The sequence below is a fragment of the Ptychodera flava genome, unplaced genomic scaffold, assembly GCF_041260155.1.
Source record: "Ptychodera flava strain L36383 unplaced genomic scaffold, AS_Pfla_20210202 Scaffold_29__1_contigs__length_4469600_pilon, whole genome shotgun sequence".
NCBI classification, from domain to species: Eukaryota; Metazoa; Hemichordata; class Enteropneusta; family Ptychoderidae; genus Ptychodera; species Ptychodera flava.
Window position 1 is genome coordinate 1,991,470 of NW_027248351.1, and position 22,834 is coordinate 2,014,303.

The window sequence follows — 22,834 nt, forward strand, 5'->3', positions numbered from 1 at the left end:
CAAACCAAATACTAGTGACTTGAACACGCTGTAATACTAAATGCTATGAGAAGCTGTGCTTGATACATGGAACAAACGACCCATTAAAATATATAGTTAGAAGTTACATTTGCAGGGCCCATGCGAGAGCTTTGAATCTAATTGAGTTTATTGTCAGTTCAAGGGCAGTGTGTCTAATTTGGAGACACACCCAAACTCTATGCAGGTACATTCAAATTGATAATCCTATAACTATAAGGTAGAATTCACCCCAGGGACAGATATGCAGACTTTCAAATTTTTACCATTCTGATCTTAAGTAATAAAGAGTTTCACTCTCTTACATTTTTGAAAATTCCACATTTTATTTTTAACATGGAGATGCAGAAGTTTTGAATTTGTGTTTTAAAGACAGAGTTTGACATGAAATGATCGAGTGCAGAATTGGAGAGACAGAATTTTTTAACATTGCATAGCTTTGTTGATTTGTGTGCATTGCTATCTCATTTGAAGTTCAAGTTTGTGTTTGACCATTTCAGATTGCTAGACATCATTGATGCTTATGAAGGTCAGATTGCCAAGTTGAAGGATGATCTGAGATTCTACAGGTAGGAATGAATTTACTGTGTTGTGATAGCATTGTAGAGATAGAACCTTTTAATACAATCCTGGTATTAACATGATACTTGTCCATGTAGACATATCTCTGTGTGAAGATATAGCATTGTAGAGATAGAACCTTTTAAAACAATCCTGGTATTACCATGACACTTAACATATCCACGGAGACACATCTCTCTGTGAAGGCATTTTTAAGCTATTTATCAAATTTCATCAATTTGTTCAGGTTGTAAGTTTGTTTTGAGAAAGCTACCATATATAACATTGCATTGATAGACTGTTTTGGTGAAATCACAGTTTGTCAGGAAATGGCTGCAAATTGCTAGCTACATCATGATATCGGTACATGGACTGAAATGTAAAGAAGGACAGTACTGTAAGTGTAGTACCATAATAAAACATCCATTGAGTGGCAGTTTTACACTCAGATTATTGTTACTATTTCAAAATTTAGCTTTCTAGTACACCTGTGAAAGACAGATATGAACAGTTAATTGTACTTTCCATTGATGTGATGATGGAATGATATGTTAAACAAAGAATTGCTGAACAGAAGTCAAAGTCAGTCGAAAAATGTTATCTGGCAGAACTTTGAGAAAGAAATTCATTTTTGACACAATGTACAATATGAATTAGAATATAAATACATGTATGCAGAACTCTGATGAACCAAAGCAGTGATTATAGATTTCTGTTTTGGGTTTTAGACGTGAAGCAGAGATATGTAGAGACGCTAGCATTGGTAAACGAACTGAAAGACTTGATGGTAAGGCTTTGCTATCCGACGACTCTCTCAGCAGTGACAATAGAGGGCTCTCTCTGGCAGGGAATGCTGGGAGATGGAATCTAGATCTTGATCCGAGTCCTAATTACAAAGCATTGGTAAAAGTGAGTTGTTATCAAACCTTATCAATATTATACAGTGCCAAGGGTTGCAATCTGTTTGCATGGCTAGAATGGACTAACAGATTATGACATGGGGGTGAAAGCATATGGTGGAGACTTAATTCATCTTCTTCATTCCAAGGTTTCAAAGAAAGTATTTGGACAGATTTGTTGACTCTAGATCTTCCTGTAGTAGATTTTTAAGTTGCAAATATGATTGACCTCTGTTACTGAACCACTCATATTACACTTTTTGAATTACATGTAGTTTCAGTGACTTTCACAATGATATCTCCGTAAAGCATTACAATTTTGAAGTACTGTATCAAAACAAATATAAAGTCTACACCAATGCTTGAAATATTAAAGATGACTTCATCCAGCAGACATATTTGTTGTTATTCTGCCTCAGTTCATCAGATTGTATCGCCATATATCTCACCATTTCTCTAAAGCTGCAATCATATCTAAGCGATTACAGTCAATAGAGTGTTTCCTCTTCTGATAGAATCATGAAATCTCAAAGCTGTAGATGTATCAATACCAATACCCGTATTCCTAGTCATCAAGTTTAGTCATTGATATTTTACTAACACTCATGCTGAGATTTATCCTGGTAGACTGTAGAATTTTCAATGCAGTTCTCAACAATACATACCGTAGTAGCTTTATTGCCAGACCGTTCTTTAAAACAACACATCAAGTAATCTTTCAAACATAAATGAATAAGTCAGCATATGTTACAGCCAAACTTTTACTAAAACACTTCACTGTGTATTTTACCCCTAGTCTTACCAGGGACAGCTGTCAGAAAGCAGAGCGACAGTCAAAGATCTGGAAAATCAAGTTGAAACTTTGAAACTTGAAATGGAAGCAAGGTAAGTGTATGAAATACCAATGTTGAAATTGCAGTACCAATCCCAGAATGCATCTGATCATCATCATTGTCACAGAATTCATGAATATTAATCATGTAATAAATAATAATTAGGTGATGAATATTAATTACAAGCTTGAAGATTTGTGAAAAGACTGGTATTACATCAAAATGATTCGCAAGCAAACAATATGCAAATATTCAACCCGACCATTCTTAGTTTGCAAGTTACATATTACATGTAAAACTTTCGTGTTTGTAGTCATATATTACATGTCAAACTTCCGTGTTTGTTTGAAGATTTCAAGATGACAGACATCCTGTTACTGTAGCTTCCTAAAGCATTCTTTGATGAGATATTCTTTGATGGTCACTTATTGTTGAATTTGTTTTTTTCCAGACCACAACTGAAAGATCTGAGAAAATTACAACACAAGATAAAGAAACTGGAAAGATTACTGGCAGCTAATAACATAAGGTAAGTGATTTCAGATTTCAGGTGAAATCAGCTTGTACCGTGAAAGGTTTGATAATGTAAGCATGGTGTGAACAAATAATGTTAGACTGAAAAAGACCACTACATTGTTGTTTTGATGACAGAGTTTTCTCATTCAAAGCTACCATGAATCTTATACTCGTTAAAACTCCGCAAAAGAATTTTCGGTAGCCAGTGTTAAAAATTCCAACCTTCACCCACACAAATACTAGCACTATTTGAACAAACTTGTCTGTAGTAACTTAAGTAAGACATCTCATCAATGCATAGATGTGACACAATGATAACTTCTTCCGCAACCCAGTCAGTGTTATTCCATATCACTCCACATAGTTTCTTACTCTATCACAGGCAAATAATGGCGCTGTAGCAATGTGCTCTTAATTTTCTTTACATCTGCTATACCAGTACATGTATTGGGAACAATTTTCTGACATCAAAGAGAATGTTCTTGATTCTATTGTGTGTCTGTTCAGCAAGATTTGTAAAACTGTTATGGATTGAAAAGTGAAGTGAGACTCATTATTTTGTTCAACTTGTTTTAATGTGTGTTCACCATTGACAGTGTAAATGAGGACAGTAACAAGAAGACATCACACGGCAGTCACATACAGGATATCAAACACATGCCAATCAATGTATGCAGGCAGTATTTGAAGGTAAGATTTTAAGGTAGAACGCACCTCGGGGACAGACATTCGGACTCTCAAACTTTTACAATTCTCCTCTTATATAGCACATGTGGGGGTTCATTTTAAAGCTCTCGGTGAAAGAAAACTTTTCACCGGCTTAGTTTGTCGAAATTCAAAAATTTTTATTTTTCTCCATAGAGCTAACACAGGGATGGCGGCCATTTTGAATTTCTAATATCGGTAAATCTTGGGTAATTTGTTTCTCTATAACCAAAATTTGCACGGTGACCCCCTATTTTTATTCTTGATTCTGAAAGAGAATTATTGAAAGATTCCCTGAGGAAAGTTAGAGCAAAAGTTTAAGTCTTTCACTTTCGATGTGCATACTACCTTAACCCTTTCACCCCCAGTTCCCTGTATACAGGTCCAACTTTACCATAGAAAACAATGGATTTGGGACAAACCATGGTGGTGAAAGGGTTGAAAGCATTGTTCCCTGAATTTGTGTTAACATCAGCTATACCGTCATTACATGTATTCAAACAAAGTTTGAAGCATCAAAAGAGAATTGACTTCATTTTGGAATAAAATCTTGATAAATGTCTTTGAATTGACTTTCTCTAGACTGAGGTATATTAAAAACTGATTGATAATACTTACACTGTAGTAACAGTGGTGGACAGTCCAGCAATATTGACTGCAGGGGACAATTGGACCATACATTTATTTAATTGACACTACTTTACACTGTCACTGTACCTGATGGTGGAACTATTTTTAGCCAGCAGTTGCAGAGAATTCAGTGAGTGATGGCAATTTGTACACAAGTCACTGTGTGTATCTGCAGTGTGTCTAGACAGACAGTTCCATGGGTGCAGTATTCACCATATTTGACATTGGAGAAGAAAAAAGATGAAAGCAAAAGTCTAGCTGGTCTCATTTAACTCAAAGATGTCTACCACACAATGATTTGCACCAAGCCCAGTTATGCGTTCAATGAACAATACATACAGTATCCATGTATAGTATTGAGGTGTAAAGACTCGTAGAGCACATTCATGAAGTGAGCCTCAGGATGAATTGCCTTCATGAAGTGAAAATAAATCACAAATTTCTGAAATTATAATTTCATTTTCCACTGTTACAGGAGATCTGTGTGGAGTTGAATGTATCAGATGTTGATGACATTGTTTATCAACTCAGACAGCCTTCCAAGGAGACGGAGGCTTTGCTGCATCTTGAAAAGGTAACTTTTATTGCAATTTGCCTTGCATAGCTCACGGTTTAAAATACTGTTTGCCAATTTTTGATAAAATGTCTGTTTTCAGACCATGAAATCCACAGTTTACAAATTCATAACAGGAAGGGATAGTAATGGTATTTCAAAAACAAAGATGTCACTTTTAGAAGATAGGTTTGAGATGCATGTTTTAAAAACTTGGCTTACTGCCAACTGAATGCAACCTGGTCATTGTGAACTGTGATAACCTTGCCCTTGGGAATGGAGCAAGGAGTTCTGTATTTTGATTAATAGTAATCAGATGTATTTGTCAGGAAGGAAAGTTTCAGTTCAATTGATATTGTACTTTGAATAAGATTGGTTATTTTGGAATTATTTCAGTTGAAAATTTTGCTGCATTACATTGTGAACTCATTTCTGTACTGTGTTTAACTCAGCTACTGTTTTCACATCAACAATGTCTTTCATGTGATCTTCTTTGATTTTGGAAAACAAATGTTTTGCCAAATTTATGGCTTCACGATAATGTAGATCGGATATAATCTTCCCAAGTAAAATTTCTGTAACTTTTCTGTGAACACTGCGTCATTCACAGTTTAAATTTCCTTGTACCTGTATGTTCAATGTCATATTTTATTCAGAGCTGTGATAAAAAAGATAACAATTTGCCAGCATTTATCAGTTGCTGCTAGTCAATTTAAAGTATTTGCTCTTCTTTTTCAAAATGAATCATGCAGAAAGATAAAGTAATCAGACAGTTTGAATAGTGGTGGCACATACTGACATTTGTACAGCTTCACTAATTATTGATCAGTGACTGTTTGATAAAATCTACAGTGTATTCACAGACTGTTCACCACAGTGATGTGTTTTCAATGTGTAACAATACTGCTAGCCCACACCAACAGATGTCATCCATTATTGAGAAGTGATGTACGATGTATTCTTCACAGTCCATGTGTTAAACTTAAAATCCAAGGTTTTGTTCATTGGAATGCAACAAGGCAGCAGTAACAACCATTTGAACAGCTCTGTGATTTGTATATACTAGAAATACTTTTGACAAGATCATTTTGGCAGAAAATTTTTCATATATCTGGATCGTAAATATTCATCATTGATTGCAACTTATCAGACTACTAATAACGGATTAGCAGTGTCTTGAATCAAGAGATTAGATTAGGTACAGTCTCTATAATTGATCTAATCATAATTCCAACTCTGTGTCTTACTCTGACAGTTTTGTTGTCTGCAAACCAGTAACTATTAAGGTAATTTTTCGGCAATACTCACAAGTCTGTCAAGATACAGTGTATTTTTGTCTTTGATAATTTGTTGTTTTGCTTTCCAAGATACTACAGAAGTTATTTTACACTCTCATAGCATACCAATGAACTGGGAAATTGTCAGCACAGTTTTATTTCTACCTGATGTTTGGATCAGTCACAACTACAAAATTCAAATTGCTTTGTTATCCTTATGTACGCCCTGTGCAATTGCAGCTGTCTTGTGACAATAAAACACTGTATAGATTAATCTAGATATTGTCATGTGTGACGATATCCATAACATGGTGATGACCCAATACACAGTATGTGTGACTGTATCATAGCGTGGTGATGACCCAATACACAGTATGTGTGACAATATCACAGAACACAGTACACAGTACAACAGAAAGACACCAATGATGCTGTGTGTAATTCCCCATTCTAACTGAACTGATAGTCAACACTCAGGGAATATTATGAGGTTATTACGAAAATACTACAAAGGATGCACAAGGACATTGGCACAGTGTATCGCCTGATGCAAAGCGGAGGGCGATGCGGGGCGCTAATGTCCGAGTGCATCCTTTGCGGTATTTTCGTAATAACCTTATTATTATACATCTTACATTCGTGACTGGGGCATCAAATTGTTAGAGTAATGACCGTTTTTGTGTCAACAGTTTTTCTTCCAATTTATAGCGCAATTGTAGAATGCTATCTCAGACACGTTTGTGCAAGTCCTGAATTGTGTGTGTGCACTACACACGTATGTACAGAGTATGTGTGAGACATGTTCTGGCACTCATCCAATGGATCCCTTGAAACAGTTCAACAGTGAACATGCAGATACAGCCGCAGGGGATGGGCCGCCTTGAAACCGTATGTATTACGGAACGGGAGTTCAGTATGGCATTTTTAGCGCATGCAAAATTCTATTATTCTTGATGGTAGATAAATGTATTTTATTTGCTAGATTTTAAGAGAAGTGTTGGCAATTGTTGATGATCCTGATGCTCCAAAGTTACCTTTGACCCCAAAGAGAGTTGGAAAGAGACACGCTGTGTGGTGTGACAAATCAACGCATCATATCGTACCGACGTTACAATACTGGTTACAACAAATGATTGAGATACAGGTAACATATTGTCTTCTTGTATTAGCTCCAGTGATAACAACTTGACAAATGCTTTAAATCAACTCACCCAACAAAAGCTGACAAAAATGACACCATTCCTCTCAAAATACAGTGTGCAATTCAAAATGTATGACAGTTCTCATTTCAACTAGCATGTGCATGACATGAAATTTTTTTCACCGTAAACACATGTAGAAAACATGTTAGTCATGTACCGTATTACATTATTTTGGCCAAATTGCAAGCAGTTAGGGTAGAATGTACATCTTGGACAGAAACTCAAACTCTAAAACATGTACAGGATATTTTTGGTGGAACTTGTGTGTGGGCTGATTTGGAAACTGATGGAGTAACTAAACTAACATGTACCGTACACAGGGTGGGCGACAATTTTACAAGTCAGTCAATATCAGGGAATTTGTCTCTCCAGAATAACATTTGCAGTATGACCCCTGATTTTATTCTTTATTTCAAAAAGGAATTATTTAAGTTATTCCTAGGGAAACAGAACTTTAAGTCTTTCAATTTCAACGCAGGATTTACATTATTAAAAGGATTATTTCAGTTTGTAGCATTGAAAAATGTGAAAATGGCCTTGGATTCACAAGTTTTTTATCAGCAAGGAAGTTACAGACTTGTTTATTTGATATAAACTCGTCAAGCTTGATTGACTTAGAGAATAAAATCATAATTTATTTGCTGTACATAGAGATTATTATCCAGAGATACAACTTTATTGATGATTAACTCTTTCAATGCAGTATCTGAAGAGTTCACTGAATGGTCTAGCAACCAGCCTTGTTCCATGGTCACCACCAGTCTTCCCAGCATCCTCTCTGGATAAGCCCACCTCAGTCAGTGAAATCAGGGCAGCAGTGGACTCCCTAGCTGTGCAGACAGCCAGAGTAGAGAAAACAGTGAGTTGTTGAAATAGATCCCCTTAGCAATGCAATGGTTCTACTCCAGAATTACCAGGACATGTACTGTTCTAAAGACTCAGTACACCCCAAAAATTCATGTGATGGCTTACAAAGTGACCCATGTGTAAGAACATGAAGGGAAAATCACACATACCGGTATTTCTATATGCGTTTGCACACACGGCCTTTTTTGTACAGTGGCCTGTTTGAATTCTCGGTTTAACCTGTTGACAATGCTCAAAATTTTGCAGAATTCTATTCAACAAACTGCCATCACTATTCAGAGACAGTTGTTTTCTGTGAATTTTTATTTCTGTTACAGCGTTATATTGTGAAATGTGTCCTTTTTTGGACACCGTGGTGCGAAGCACCAAAGGTGTCCTATGTCGCCACAATGTCTGTGTGTGTGTCCGTCTGTCCGTCCGTCCGTCCGTCTGTCCGTCCGTCTGTCCGTCCGTCCGTAGACAGATTTTGTTCCACTCATAACTTAAGAACCCTTAGGTCCAATGTCATGCAATTTGGTATTTGGTATTATCATGATGAGACTTAGATCTGATTAGATTTTGGTGGGTGTGGCTTATTAATTAATTGCTCATTTGCATATTTATGACTTTTTTCGTTCACGCAGATATCTCAGAGACGCCTGGAGCGATTTCGTTCAAACTTGGTAAAAGGATAGTACTCTACCTCATACAGATGCACGTTGATTTGTTTCACAATGCGATCAAATTTGGCCGTGTTAGAGGACTTTTAGTTTTCGCCTCCATAGATTCCCCTGTATAAGGCAATCCATAGACTCCCATGTATAAGGCAATCCATAGACTCCCATGTATAAGGCAATCCATAGACTCCCATGTATAAGGCAATCCATAGACTCCCATGTTTAAGGCAGTCCATAGACTCCCATGTATAAGGCAGTCCATAGACTCCCATGTATAAGGAAGTCCATAGACTCCCATGTATAAGGCAATCCATAGACTCCCATGTATAAGGCAGTCCATAGACTCCCATGTATAAGGCAGTCCATAGACTCCCATGTATAAGGCAGTCCATAGACTCCCATGTATAAGACAGTCCATAGACTCCCATGTATAAGGCAGTCCATAGACTCCCATGTATAAGGCCAAGAAAAATAAAAATTTAGTTTCTCATCGTATTCATATTGCAAAAAGGATGCAGTGACACAGTTTTTAGTCCCCACAGATAAAGTCCAGGGGGCTCATAGATTGGGTCATGTCAGTCCGTCAGTCCATCCATGTGAGTCCATCCGTTCACGCAGATATCTCAGACGCTTTCACAAAATGTCACGTGACCTTTGACCTCAAATATACTATTTGTCCATAACTCGGTAACCACAAGTGCTAAACCTTTCATATATTGTATGATGGGACACCCTATGATGCCACATATTGTACCTCATTAATTATGTGCATATCTAATTTTGAGCAAGCCAATAGAGCTAGAGGTCTGATTTTTGGTATGTATGGATAACTTAGCAATACAATTTTTTTGACAAAATGTCATGTGACCTTGGTGACCTTTGACCTCAAATATACATATTTGTCCATAACTCAGTAATCACTAATGCTACACCCTTCATATTTGGTATGATGGGACACCTTATGACGCCACATATTGTTCCTCATTAATTATGTGCATATCTAATTTTGAGCGAGCCAATAGAGCCAGAGGTCTGATTTTTGGTATATAGGGATAACTTAGCAATACAATTATTCTGACAAAATGTCACGTGATCTCTGTGACCTTTGACCTCAAATATACATATTTGTCCTAAACTCAGTAACCACAAGTGCTACACCCTTCATATTTGGTATGATGGGACACCTTATGATGCCACATATTGTACCTCATTAATATGCACATATCTAATTTTGAGCGAGCCAATAGAGCTAGAGGTCTGGTTTTGGTATATAGGGATAACTTAGCAATACAATTATTTTGACAAAATGTCACGTGACCTCAGTGACCTTTGACCTTAAATATACATATTTGTTCAAAACTCAGTAACCACAAGTGCTACACCCTTCATATTTGGTATGATGGGACACCTTATGACGCCACATATTGTACCTCATTAATTATGCACATATCTAATTTTGAGCGAGCCAATAGAGCTAGAGGTCTGATTTTTGGTATATAGGGATAACTTAGCAATACAATTTTTTTGACAAAATGTCATGTGACCTCGGTGACCTTTGACCTCAAATATACATATTTGTCCATAACTCAGTAACCACAAGTGCTACACCCTTCATATTTGGTATGATGGGACACCTTATAACGCCACATATTGTACCTCATTAATTATGCACATATCTAATTTTGAGCGAGCCAATAGAGCTAGAGGTCTGATTTTTGGTATATAGGGATAACTTAGCAATACAATTATTATGACAAAATGTCACGTGACCTCGGTGACCTTTGACCTCAAATATACATATTTGTCCATAACTCAGTAACCACAAGTGCTACACCCTTCATATTTGGTATGATGGGACACCTTATGACGCCACATATTGTACCTCATTAATTATGTGCATATCTAATTTTGAGCGAGCTAATAGAGCAAGAGGTCTGATTTTTGGTATGTAGGGATAACTTAGCAATACAATTTTTTTGAAAAAATGTCACGTGACCTCAATGACCTTTGACCTCAAATATACATATTTGTCCATAACTCAGGAACCACAAGTGCTACACCCTTCATATTTGGTATGATGGGACACCTTATGACGCCACATATTGTACCTCATTAATTATGTGCATATCTAATTTTGAGCAAGCCAATAGAGGTAAATGTATGATTTTTAGTATATAGGGACAGACTATAGGATAGAAATTTTTTGACAAAATGTCATGTGACCTCGATAACCTTTTATGTAAAATACACGACTATGTCAATAAATAAGTAACCACAAGTGCTATGTCCTTTATATTTAGTAGGATGGGAGCACAACACATGCTTTACCTCGTTAATTATGCCCATATATAATTGTGGGCAAGCCAATAGAGCTAGAGGTCTGAATTTTGGCATATATGGATTAATTAGCAATACAATGGTTTTTTTTTCAAAATGTCACGTGACCTTGATGACCTTTGACCTTGAATATGCATATATATGCATAACTTCATAGATCTGAACATATACACTCCAGTGATACTTCTTAATGACCTCATTTCCCTGCCCCATCAAGACTAATACTCCTATTACAAGTGGGGACTATGTCAATGTCAATGACTTGTTACTTCTATACAGAATATTATCTCACATAGTGAGTGTCTGAATATTATTCTGAATTGTATTCCAAAGCACATTCTGAAAGGACTCTTCTGGAATATACAGAATATTATCTCACATAGTGAGTGTCTGAACGTTATTCTGAATTGTATTCCAAAGCACATTCTGAAAGTAACTCTTCTGAAAATTTCACATTCTTTGCCACTGCACCATCTCCCTAATACATACTGGTGACCCACGGTGTCCACTCAAGTCTCACTTTGATTTTACATGTACATGGTCTAGGCTAAGACAGCTATCTCACGTACGGTGATTAAGGACCGACTGCAGCTGAAATTAACAATGAAGTTATTTATCCTGTAAAAGGCGTATATTTCCTGAAATTTGTAACCATGACAGAGTTATTTCATTGCAGAAATCATCCAAAGAGGCACCAATGCATCAACTGCAGAGTGTGGTTTCACACTTCCAAAACCTGTTTGATGTTCCAACTCTAGAGGGCGTGTATCCCAGGATGAATGAGATTTATACCAAACTTGGTGAAACACACAATGTGTTGCACACACTGAGAGAGTTACTTGGACTAGGTATGGACAAATAAAAAACCTGCAATGATAAATGTCAAGTTTACATACTGTTATTTCATTGTATAATGTTACCTAAACCATACATAAGCTCTAAGTCAACCTATTATTTTCTGAGCTGTCGTACATGTAATTTTGAGTGACTGAAGTATTTCATAAAACTGTCTACAGGGGTTAATATAAAAAGTTTGTTGACCCTACCCTTATGGCGGAATCCGGCTCGCCTTCCAAAATCTTTTAATGTGATGTGCAGTGTCATGAATAAATAAAAGCTTTACAAATTGCTCAATTCTAGGCCTGTGAATATTCTCCACAGATGATAAGTCATAATAAGTTGTTTTGCATTTTAAGGCAATGCTAATCAATATGCTTTGCATAAATGAATATTTTTATTTTGGGAAGTTAAACAGAAGAAATAAAGCTTGGTGTATAACACTCATCAATAACTTGATTGAAGACTTTCAGATCGTGTACTTTTGTAACTCAATGTTACATCCTGATTGATGCATTATCATACTGTGTGTTTGTGTCTTTCAGAAGAGAATGCTAAATCCACGGCCATAGTGAATGCAGTGGGTGAGATCTGCAGTATTCATAACAGCACTACAACACAGCAACTTAAACAGTTACTCCAAGTGGAAGATTTAGAAAGGTCAGTGCAAGATGTATATGTGTGAGTTCCAGGACTTTTAACACTGCCACCCCTGTTTCCCTGTGTAGAGGTCCAACATTGTCATGAAGACAATGAGATTGGGCCTCACCATGGTGGCACAAGGGTTAAAAACCTTCAACAGAAAATACTGGTATCACAAAAGACAGAAAACAAATAGCTCACCGCGTTAGAGTAAGAACAAACTCTAATTTTGATTCTGTGTTTTGAAATGTTTATTTTGATAGCTGTTCTATGTCAGTAACTGTGTCACATATATCGCCAGTGTTTTTTTTGTATTTCCATGACACAGATTGGGTTTTATATTGTGTAGACTTTTACAATGTATACCAACCATTCTTAGCATGTTGGTGCTTTTATAAACACAGTTGATAAACAGAGAAAATAGAACAGTGTTCTCCCTTAAAGCCACAGTACTGTAAATGGAAAATTCCTAGTATTTTGCTAAAGGTAGAATGTAGATGGGCTTTTTCTGTATTGTGAAATAAGCTGTTAATATTGATTGTTTCAGTGCCATTGGTAGACTGCAGCAGTATGAAGATTTTTTCCCAGCATTCCAAGGGGTGATTGACCAGCTAATGGAAGTCCTTGGTAAGAATATTCTGTTATTGTATCTGTCATCATTCAAATCTTCATTTGAATATATTCCTATTTCCAAAATGCTAACAGAGATCTTATCAAGTATTGTGTCAAGGACAAATACATGCAAGGATAATCCCATCACTGTATAAACAGCCTGTCATTAGTATGTCACTCAAATGTCAATACATTCCTGGAGAAGTCCTGGAAAAGTCTTGGAAATGAAACCGAGTCTGGAAAGTTCAGGAAAACTGATAATTGGCCCACAATTTTCCAGAGTAATATGATTTTAGTAATGATATTGTAAAAATGATGTATTGAAAATAGTAATTTGAACTCAAAAATCCTTGAATATTGCTCAAAAAGTCCTTAAGGCTCCAAGACAAGAAATTGATATTTTTAATCTAACAGTTCTCTGGTGGTTAATAAGCTTAGAACCCCAGTAATTTATACATTTTCTGAAAGCCTAGATATAGGGGGAACATTTTGGTAACCACATTGTTGCCATTGTTTACATAACTATCAGATGACAGGTAATTTGCATAACCTTTCAAAAATCGGTTTTCCTCTATGTTTTGTCTCAATACTTCAAATATCTGACTCAAACTTGCTGGAATACAAGCTGTCATAACGCTCTTTCAAGTGTGTCTCAGATTTTTTATATCTTGCGTAGTTTTTTTGGAGCACAACTGTAAAGAAATCAAGTAGGGTTTAAATTTACCACTCTGGAAGTTTTTCTGGCATAAAATTTGTTTGAGAAGGTTTAGAAACAATTTGAGACACTTTGGAAGATCCTTAGGACAGCTTGCATTGATACAAATTTCAGCCACATATTTCAAAGCATATAAGCAAAACATACTATAAGTCAGGGCCTGAAAATATCCCTTTTTTCCCACTGGTCCCAGGACCAGTGACCTGTTTTTTTTCACTGGTCCCAAAGTAAAATCCACTGGTCCTCAAAAATTTGCATAACAATACAAGAATGATTCATTTCTTGTACTCATGTTTAATATATGCATTTCTATCAGATTTGCTTGGAATTTCACTTCTTGGTCTTCTGGCCAGAGGTCCAAGTATCTTTCTTTTATGAATATGACTTTGTTTGTGTACCGTCTATTTACTGTCTGTTCTGTGCTGTTTTGTGTCTATGTTTACAACTATTGTCTTACAAATTCTGACCTCCTGTCATTGGATTATGGATTGGTATGATTGCGATTATTTTATATACAGCAAAAACTGTCAATCTTTGTAATACTGAGACACACTGCATAAACATTTACTTGCTAGATTCTCAAGTTCTTGTACAAACACTTAACATTTTTGTTTTTACTATCGCCATAAAGTTCACTTCATTTTATAATTCCCCAGCGGTTGATCTTTTCCATTTAAATTGCAAAAAATAGGTTGAAAGCACAAAATATCTGAGAACTTCTTTTTCCTTTGATAGCAATAGCAAATTGCCATAACGCTGTTTTGACAAGCTAGGCGGTTCTTGTTAAGGTCAGCTACAATGGAGCTAGGGGGTCTTGACTATATAAGGAATTCAGCATGGTGACCTTCTAAATTCTGAAGTTTGCTTGCTACGGACGATCAGAAAGTTATAATGAGACTCTTTCCAGAGAAATTTACTGCAAAATACTACTTTGATAGACAGAAATACAATATTTTCACACAATTTTGGGGTTGCTGATATTTTTAGGTGATGCTCTGGTCTGGTTTTTACCACGTTACATTTTACATGTAAGATGAGTACGTGGCCCAGCATTTGTCCAGTCCAGGGCCCAGTGCAGTGGCTGGTGGACGTACATCGCCTTGCTCATCATGAATCGCAGACTTTAACAGAGTAACTGATTTTCCTTAATAGACACTGTTTAGAGTTTACGTTGTGATGAAAGAAATAGACTAAATTTTAAATGTTTGATTGACTGAAAAGAAGCAATAATTATTGTAATTTTGTAGCTAGAAGACGTAGTCTCACAATGGACTCTTGGGTTTCAGTGAAATTCTAGGCCTGATTTTAGTGCGTCCCCGTAAACTCCCGTATTTTGGGGGAACGTAGTTTCTAATTTTGTGTCAAAAGACACTATAACACAATCTGGGAAAAACACTGGAAATTCCCTTGCAAAATAAATTGGCTCCCGTTTGTACTGGTCCGCGGACTTTTTAGGGGTAATTTTATACTGGTCCGGGATAAAAAATCACTGGTCCGGGACCTCGGACCAGCGTAATTTTCAGGCCCTGTGAGTGCAAGATGCGAGGTATAATGATATTCAAATATGCAGATTACATTAATGAGCATTGTTTCGGTATTAAAATTCTATGCTAATGACCTTAATCAATGTGGAATATTCATGTACCTCGAATTTTGCATTGTATAAAAACATAGGGAAAACCGATTTTTGAAAGGTTATGCAAATAATTTGTCACGTGATAGTTATGTAAACAATGGTGACACTATGGTGACAAAAATGATGTTTCCCTATATCTAGGCTTTCCGAAAATATATAATTTACAGGGGTTCTGAGCCTGTTAACCACTTGAGAATTGTTCACTTAAAAAGGTCAATTTCTTGTCTTGGAACCTTAAATCTCAAGTAACTTTGAGTGCATGGACCCTTATTTGTTTTTCATTGCCATGACAACCTGATAATCAATTTTATGTAAAGGCCCATATCTATCACTGCTTCAATCCAATTTAATCATTCATTGCCATAGCAACACAATCATCAATAACATGCAAGAATTTAGATGTTTCATTGAAAGGCCAGACTTCAAACATAATTGGCATGCCTTGCTTCATATAGACTACCTACAAATACATCACTTAGTGTGACAGCACACTTTTGGACAGCGTTAGCTCAAAATCAGAAGAGAAGATTTCATATTTTTCGGTCACTTCATAAACCTTTCCTTATTTACTGTTCAGACAATTTCTAAATAATTTTTGGTCAAATGTGTATCATGGCCAATAAAAATAATGAAGTTACATTTGGAACAAAGTGTATAGAATGAGTTACATGTGCACCAATTTTTAGTGAAAGATGTACTTACAATTGCTATGTTATTCATTTTGTGACAGGAATTGATAGAATGGAGAGAATAGTACCAGCTGTGAGAACTTTGAAACTACTGGCAGGATAAAATGTCACCTGTGTGTTACCCATACACACCTGTGTCAACGGTAATAGATCAAACCATTGTAGTGAGAACAGAAGGGATGCACCAATATGACGTCTACAGAGGGAGTCCACTTTTGGATCTGATGGTGAACACTTAGATCATTTATAAACACTAGTGTAGAAAGGACTGTAATGGTGCTATCATTGCTCTTGTCACTATCAGTCACAGGTTTCGTCAGAAAATATGTCAGGAAGAAGTGTTTCCATTTATAATGAAATGTATCAACGCATATGATCATAGAAAATTAATTCACACCACATAAGGTAGTCAACAATTTTACTTGTCTTCAAAAATATTAGTTTTTCAAAGACGGCATTGCAAATGTTGCTGAGAAAGTTAAAACAAGTATACCAGTCAGGGATACTGTTTTCATCTGGAAAATGACACACTTTATGCCATGTGTGTGTTGTGTTGATGTGTGTGAGTATACAATGACAAGATCAAGTTATTTTTAATTACTCACTACATTACACTTTATTCAACTTTTTCAAATGCTCTGTTTTTCAATATTACATCTGTACTACAGTCAGTTTGGCAGTGTTATGGGAAAACAATGAGTGACTCAGTAATATTGAAATCCAAGGGAAAGGCTTAATGTGTTTGGCTCTGCTTCACTCATTTTACCCTGTTTCATTCATTTTATGTAAATTTTAGATCCAAGTAGGCTGTACCCGGTGGCAAATGTAGTGAAATAAAAGGAATACCAAATAAAATAGCCTCAGCCAAACATGAACTCACCCACTGTAACGTACTTGTCACATGTACAGCGTAGTCTGGAGTTGACAAGGAACAGGGGTATTAAGATCTTACTGATATAATTTATTCAATCCTGTATACCCACAATATTTGAGTTAACCTCTCTTGGATGAAACAATGCATCACTCAGAATGCTGGAAAAAAATTGTTTGAAATTCTGTCCTGTCCTTGTCAACATCAATTGTTCATGCTAATCAGACATGTGGAGCCTAGTGAATTTTAGTAACTTTAATTGATGTCAGTGTGTTTTCATATCAATTTCACTTGTTTTCTAAATATGTAGATAATATTGTTTGATCATCAAATTACAACTCTGTATTTCAAATAATTTATTTTTATTAATTCCAGCCAAGTTCGTGTAAATTTCAAAGTCAACTTTTTAAAATGAAGATATATTTTTCCAGAGCGAGTTTGATCATTTCCTAATCCGAATAAGTACTGAAAGTTTTTGTTATTTGTAAATATCACAACAATAGTAAATTTTCCAGGAAACTTTATATGGCTTTCTCTACTGAACTTTGTAGTCAAAAGTTTATCATTGTAAATTAATTTTTTATGAGTTAATTTCTCATCAATTGGAAAAGTTTATTATCACATGTTGAATCACAAATCCTTTTGAAAAATACATTTTTGTAAAAGCCTCACAACACAGTACAACAGCTGATTATATCAATAAAATTGGACAAAATCAAATTATAACTGTGGTGTTCAGTCTACTTCTTTTTATTTTCTAACCATGCAATACTTAAACAGTTTAGTTGACATTTGGTGAAAGTACATCACAATCCATTCAAAGGAGATATAAAAATGTGTATTATCATCTTGTATCCTGAAGTGGCCATATTAATTACCAGTAGCCTAAGGAGTTGTTACGGTTAGAGTACACAGCTGGAGGCCAAGCCCTAGAAAACTGTTTTTGTTCAAAGGTTTGTATGGCACTAATCTTAACTTATGCCAAGCCTGACAAACTGATTGTATCTGAGGTTTTCCATCCACGCTGAATAAGAAACATTTACACAGAGGGATGCATGTTAGTGTGCAACTTCTGTGTTATAAGTGTTTACTCAAGGTGCTCAGACATTTCATTAGAATCAAGAAAAAACATGTTCAAACAAAGATGAAAATAGAAAAAACATTATTAATTTGAAAATAAAATGGCTTAAATTATTAGATTTGATCTCAAGGGAAAAATGAAATACGGCTGACTGAAAGGAATTGCAATATTTATAAATGAGAGTATTGAAATTACTGAAATGATAAAATTTACCCCGACCACGATTAGCTTCCCTAAACATGCTACAACTAGCATTGGATGAATCTCAAATGCCAATTGATTTCCTTGTGTTTCCAATAGTTGAGCTCCAAACCCAAATTTAAATGAGGTTTTTAGCTTTTTAGCTCTCATAGCCATGTATATATGGCAATGAAGCTATTCTTATAGGCTAGGGAAATATCTGTATGTATGTATGTATGTCTGTATGTCTGTCCGTCAACATCAAAACTCCAAAACTGCTGTACATTTCATCTTGATATTTGGTGTGTACACGGATGATGGGCTGTAGATGAGATTTTGTTCAAATGAAGTTGTCATTGCCAAAAATATGCAAATTTAGTGAAAAAATGTAAAAACAGTCAAAATTGAATCAATAACCACTGAGCAGATTACATGAAAAATTAGCATGTAAGTACTTTGGGCTGACATGAAATGATTGTGCACATCTTGGGTCAGTATCTTGGACTTGCTATTTTTCATGAATTTTTTGTAATTTTCTCCCATTTTTGGTCAAAAAATCTCCTGCTCTGAAACCACAAGTCCGATTGATTTGAAACTTGGTATGGAAGTGCATAGGAGTGACCTTTCCCAAATTTGGGCAAATCGTGGTGAAATTTGCATATTTTTAGTTTACACGTCCATAGACTCCCATGTATAAGGCAGATCTCCATAGACTCCCATGTATAAGGCCACGAAAATAAAAATTTAGTTTCTCATCGTATTCATATTGCAAAAAGGATGCAGTGACACAATTTTTAGTCCCCACGGATGAAGTCCAGTGAGCTTATAGATTGGGTCATGTCCGTCTGTTCGTCCATCCGTGAGTCCATCCGTTCGGATATTTTGACAAAATGTCATGTGACCTTGATGACCTTTGATCTCAAATATACATATTTGTCCATAACTCAGTAACCACAAGTGTTACAGCCTTCATGTATGGTATGATGGGACACCTTATGACGCCACGTATTGTACCTCATTAATTATGTGCATATCTAATTTTGAGCGAGCCAATAGAGCTAGAGGTCTGATTTTTGGTATATAGGAATACAATTTTTTTGACAAAATGACACGTGACCTTGGTGACCTTTGACCTCAAATATAAATATTTGTCCATTACTCAGTAACCCACAAGTGTATGGTATGATGGGACACCTCATTAATTATGCGCATATCTAATTTTGAGCGAGCGAATAGAGCTAGAGGTCTGATTTTTGGTATATAGGGAAAACTTAGCAATACAATTTTTTTGACAAAATGTCACGTGACCTCGGTGACCTTTAACCTCAAATATACATATTTGTCCATAACTCAGTAACCACAAGTGCTACAGCCTTCATGTATGGTATGATGGGACACCTTATGACGCCACATATTGCACCTCATTAATTATGCGCATATCTAATTTTGAGCGAGCAAATAGAGCTAGAGGTCTGATTTTTGGTATATAGGGAAAGCTTAGCAATACATTTTTTTGACAAAATGTCACGTGACCTCAGTGACCTGTGACCTCAAATATACATATTTGTCCATAACTCAGTAACCACAAGTGCTACAGCCTTCATGTATGGTATGATGGGACACCTTATGACGCCACATATTGTACCTCATTAATTATGCGCATATCTAATTTTGAGCGAGCCAATAGAGCTAGAGGTCTGATTTTGGTATATAGGGATAACTTAGCAAAACAATTTTTTTGACAAAATGTCACGTGACCTCGGTGACCTTTGACCTCAAATGTACATATTTTTCCATAACTCGGTAACCACAAGTGCTACACCCTTCATGTTTGGTTTGATTGGACACCTTATGACGCCACATACTGTACCTCAATAATTATGCGCATATCTCATTCTGAGCGAGCCAATAGAGCTGGATGTCTGATTTTTGGTATATAGGGATAACTATAGGAGAGAAATTTTTTGACCAAATGTCATGTGACCTCGATGACCTTTTACCTAAAATATATGTTTATGTCAATAAATAAGTAACCACAAGTGCTATGTCCTTTGTATTTAGTAGGATTGGAGACCTTATGACAACACACGCTTTACCTCATTAATTATGTACACATCTAATTCTGGGCAAGCGAATAGAGCTAGAGATCTGATTTTTTGGCATATAGGGATTAATTAGCAATATAATTTTTTTTTCAAAATGTCATGTGACCTCGATGACCTTTGACCTTTATTATACATATATATGCATATTTCAGTAACCACAAGTTCTATACCCTCCAATTTTGATAGGATATTAGACCTTAAGATGTCACATCTTGTACCTCATTTATAATGCGCATATGTATTTCTTGGCTGGCCAATACTGCTAGAGGTCTGATCTTTTTTCCCGATTTAGAACCATAACTTAGACATGCCTCATGTGTTTCAAATTGGGAACAACGACATAGACCTATGTGCCCATAGATCTCAACATATACACTCCAGTGATACTTCTTAATGACCACATTTTCCTGCCCCATCAAGACTAATACTCCTATTACAAGTGGGGACTATGTCATTGTAAATGACTTGTTGAGTTAATGGTTGTATCACAGTATTCGATATATCTAATTCTGTATTTTTCCATTTTATATTCTGAATAATTACATTAAACATATTTCACTGTCTCCAGTACATTTCATTTAAGTATTTTCACTTCATGCACTTTATCCCTTTCACACATGTTCAAATATCTGACCAGAGAACTAACACTAAATAGTCCAGGATGGGAGCTACAGTGTCATTGACGCTATTGTTTTTAGGTTCTTATGATATTAGGTTTCTGAGAGCTGCAATGTTGCTGGCCAGCCAATTTTGACATTGAATAATTAATTAGTTGTTGGAAAGCAAATACTTGTACTTGAAACACGTATTTTTGAAAGCTTGGGAACATTTATGGCATCTGTGGGTAAGTTCAAGAAACGAAATTCCTTCGTTTACATCAAAACCCCTTCCACTAAACGAAAGTTCAAAAATGCGAAATGTTGATGCCTGAGAGTACAATGTAGCATTTTGCTATAGCTAGTAAAGAATATGTTCCCCTGGCCACTTACATCGTCAAGTAATCGATCAACCTTGAGTACTAACCAAGGTCAGCATGACACCAACAAGTAGGAAATAGATACAGAAATAATTGACAGTATGAGTGCCCAGTTTGTATTTATTTTTACACACAATATAAAGAAAACTTATTATCACAAAATAAAATTGTGAAAGTGAAGTCACTAAAAGAATGGAGGTTAACCCCCTCCCACCCCGTAAATGAATTAATTTTCCTTTTTAACTCATGCGACACTCTGAAACTGTCCCTGAACTGCTTCGTGACTTCGAGTTATGCTGAGTTATGCAAAACGTGAAATTAGGAAACACTACTTTTCATGTAGGGTTGTGAATGAATGGAACAGTCTACCAGAAAATGTGGTTATATCTACATCGGTTAATGCCTTCAAAAATGCCATTGATTTACACTACCAAACCAGAGATGGATAGGGGGGTGATCAGAATCCATAAATGGATAAATGGATATTCTAGTCCCGTTAACTGAGCTGAACTGAACTGAACTGACATAGTCGTAAACAAAACAATCATCCACTCACAAACGGAATAATTGAAAAAAATGACATGATTTCTGTCATCTGACTTTGTCCAATTCTCTCCCATTTTGCCTGTGAAGAGGTCCCCAATCACTATTGATTGGGTCAAAACATATTGGCAAGAGGGGTTGATACACTGCAAATTTTTCTGGTTTGCCGGCCAGCTAAATTCAAGCCAAAAATAAACCGGCTTGTTTGTCAGTAAACGGATTGTTTCGAGTTGTGAATTTTGGCTTATATTTGGCTTTCTGGCACGCCAAGTCTGGTTTCTGTGCATGCCAGTTTGGGTTTTGATACGGCATATATACATGCCAAGTACAGATCACTTCAGCTTGCCAGTAAGCCAGTTAGTACTAAAGAATGGTTTACAGGCAATCCACTATTATATGAACTAGGCTTGCTAGCAAGCCATGTTTAAGATACTGTGGCTTGCCCATATACCAGATAATGCTGAACAGTAGCTTATTTTTAAACCAATACCACACTTCCATGGATCAATAGTAAGCCAATTCTGGTTCCATCTGGTTTGAAGATAAGCCAATATTACTGCAATGTGGCTTACAAACAAACCAATTTCTGACTAATTCTGGTTTACAGGCAAACCACTGTAAGGATTCCTCTGGTTTACCAACAAGCCATTACAAGCTGGCTTGCAGGCATGCCAATCTATGGCTTTTTGTAGGGCTTGCTGACAAACCAGTTCAATATTAGCCATATTTCCGGGGGGAGGGGAGGGGGGAGGGATAATTATTTCTGACCATCCTTCAAATTTAAATTGGATGTCTTCAAATTTTGTAGACACAGAGGAGGATTATCATCCCACGGAATGGCCTATTGGGTCCTCTATGTGATGGAGCTACACAAAGCAGGACTGTAAAATATC

At 36.2% G+C, this 22,834-nt stretch overlaps 1 protein-coding gene across 7 annotated transcripts in view; it reads left to right on the forward strand.

Moving 5' to 3' along the window:
* The window catches only part of LOC139127220 (centrosomal protein of 70 kDa-like), a 95,642-nt gene extending 77,860 nt beyond the window's left edge, over positions 1-17,782 (forward strand). For 4 of the 7 annotated variants that reach the window (XM_070693127.1, XM_070693126.1, XM_070693129.1 and 1 more), the window contains 12 exons: positions 519-587; positions 1,308-1,488; positions 2,275-2,363; positions 2,763-2,840; positions 3,424-3,517; positions 4,638-4,736; positions 6,975-7,136; positions 7,898-8,053; positions 11,731-11,902; positions 12,437-12,551; positions 13,081-13,160; positions 16,227-16,358. In XM_070693127.1, coding sequence (XP_070549228.1) covers positions 519-587; positions 1,308-1,488; positions 2,275-2,363; positions 2,763-2,840; positions 3,424-3,517; positions 4,638-4,736; positions 6,975-7,136; positions 7,898-8,053; positions 11,731-11,902; positions 12,437-12,551; positions 13,081-13,160; positions 16,227-16,288 — 1,357 coding nt within the window. In that variant the 3' untranslated portion in view covers positions 16,289-16,358. Of the gene's footprint in view, positions 1-518; positions 588-1,307; positions 1,489-2,274; positions 2,364-2,762; positions 2,841-3,423; positions 3,518-4,637; positions 4,737-6,974; positions 7,137-7,897; positions 8,054-11,730; positions 11,903-12,436; positions 12,552-13,080; positions 13,161-16,226 lie in introns of all 7 variants that reach the window. The other 3 variants (XM_070693130.1, XM_070693131.1, XM_070693133.1) reach the window with 2 other exon arrangements.
* The last annotated feature ends 5,052 nt before the right edge of the window (positions 17,783-22,834 follow it).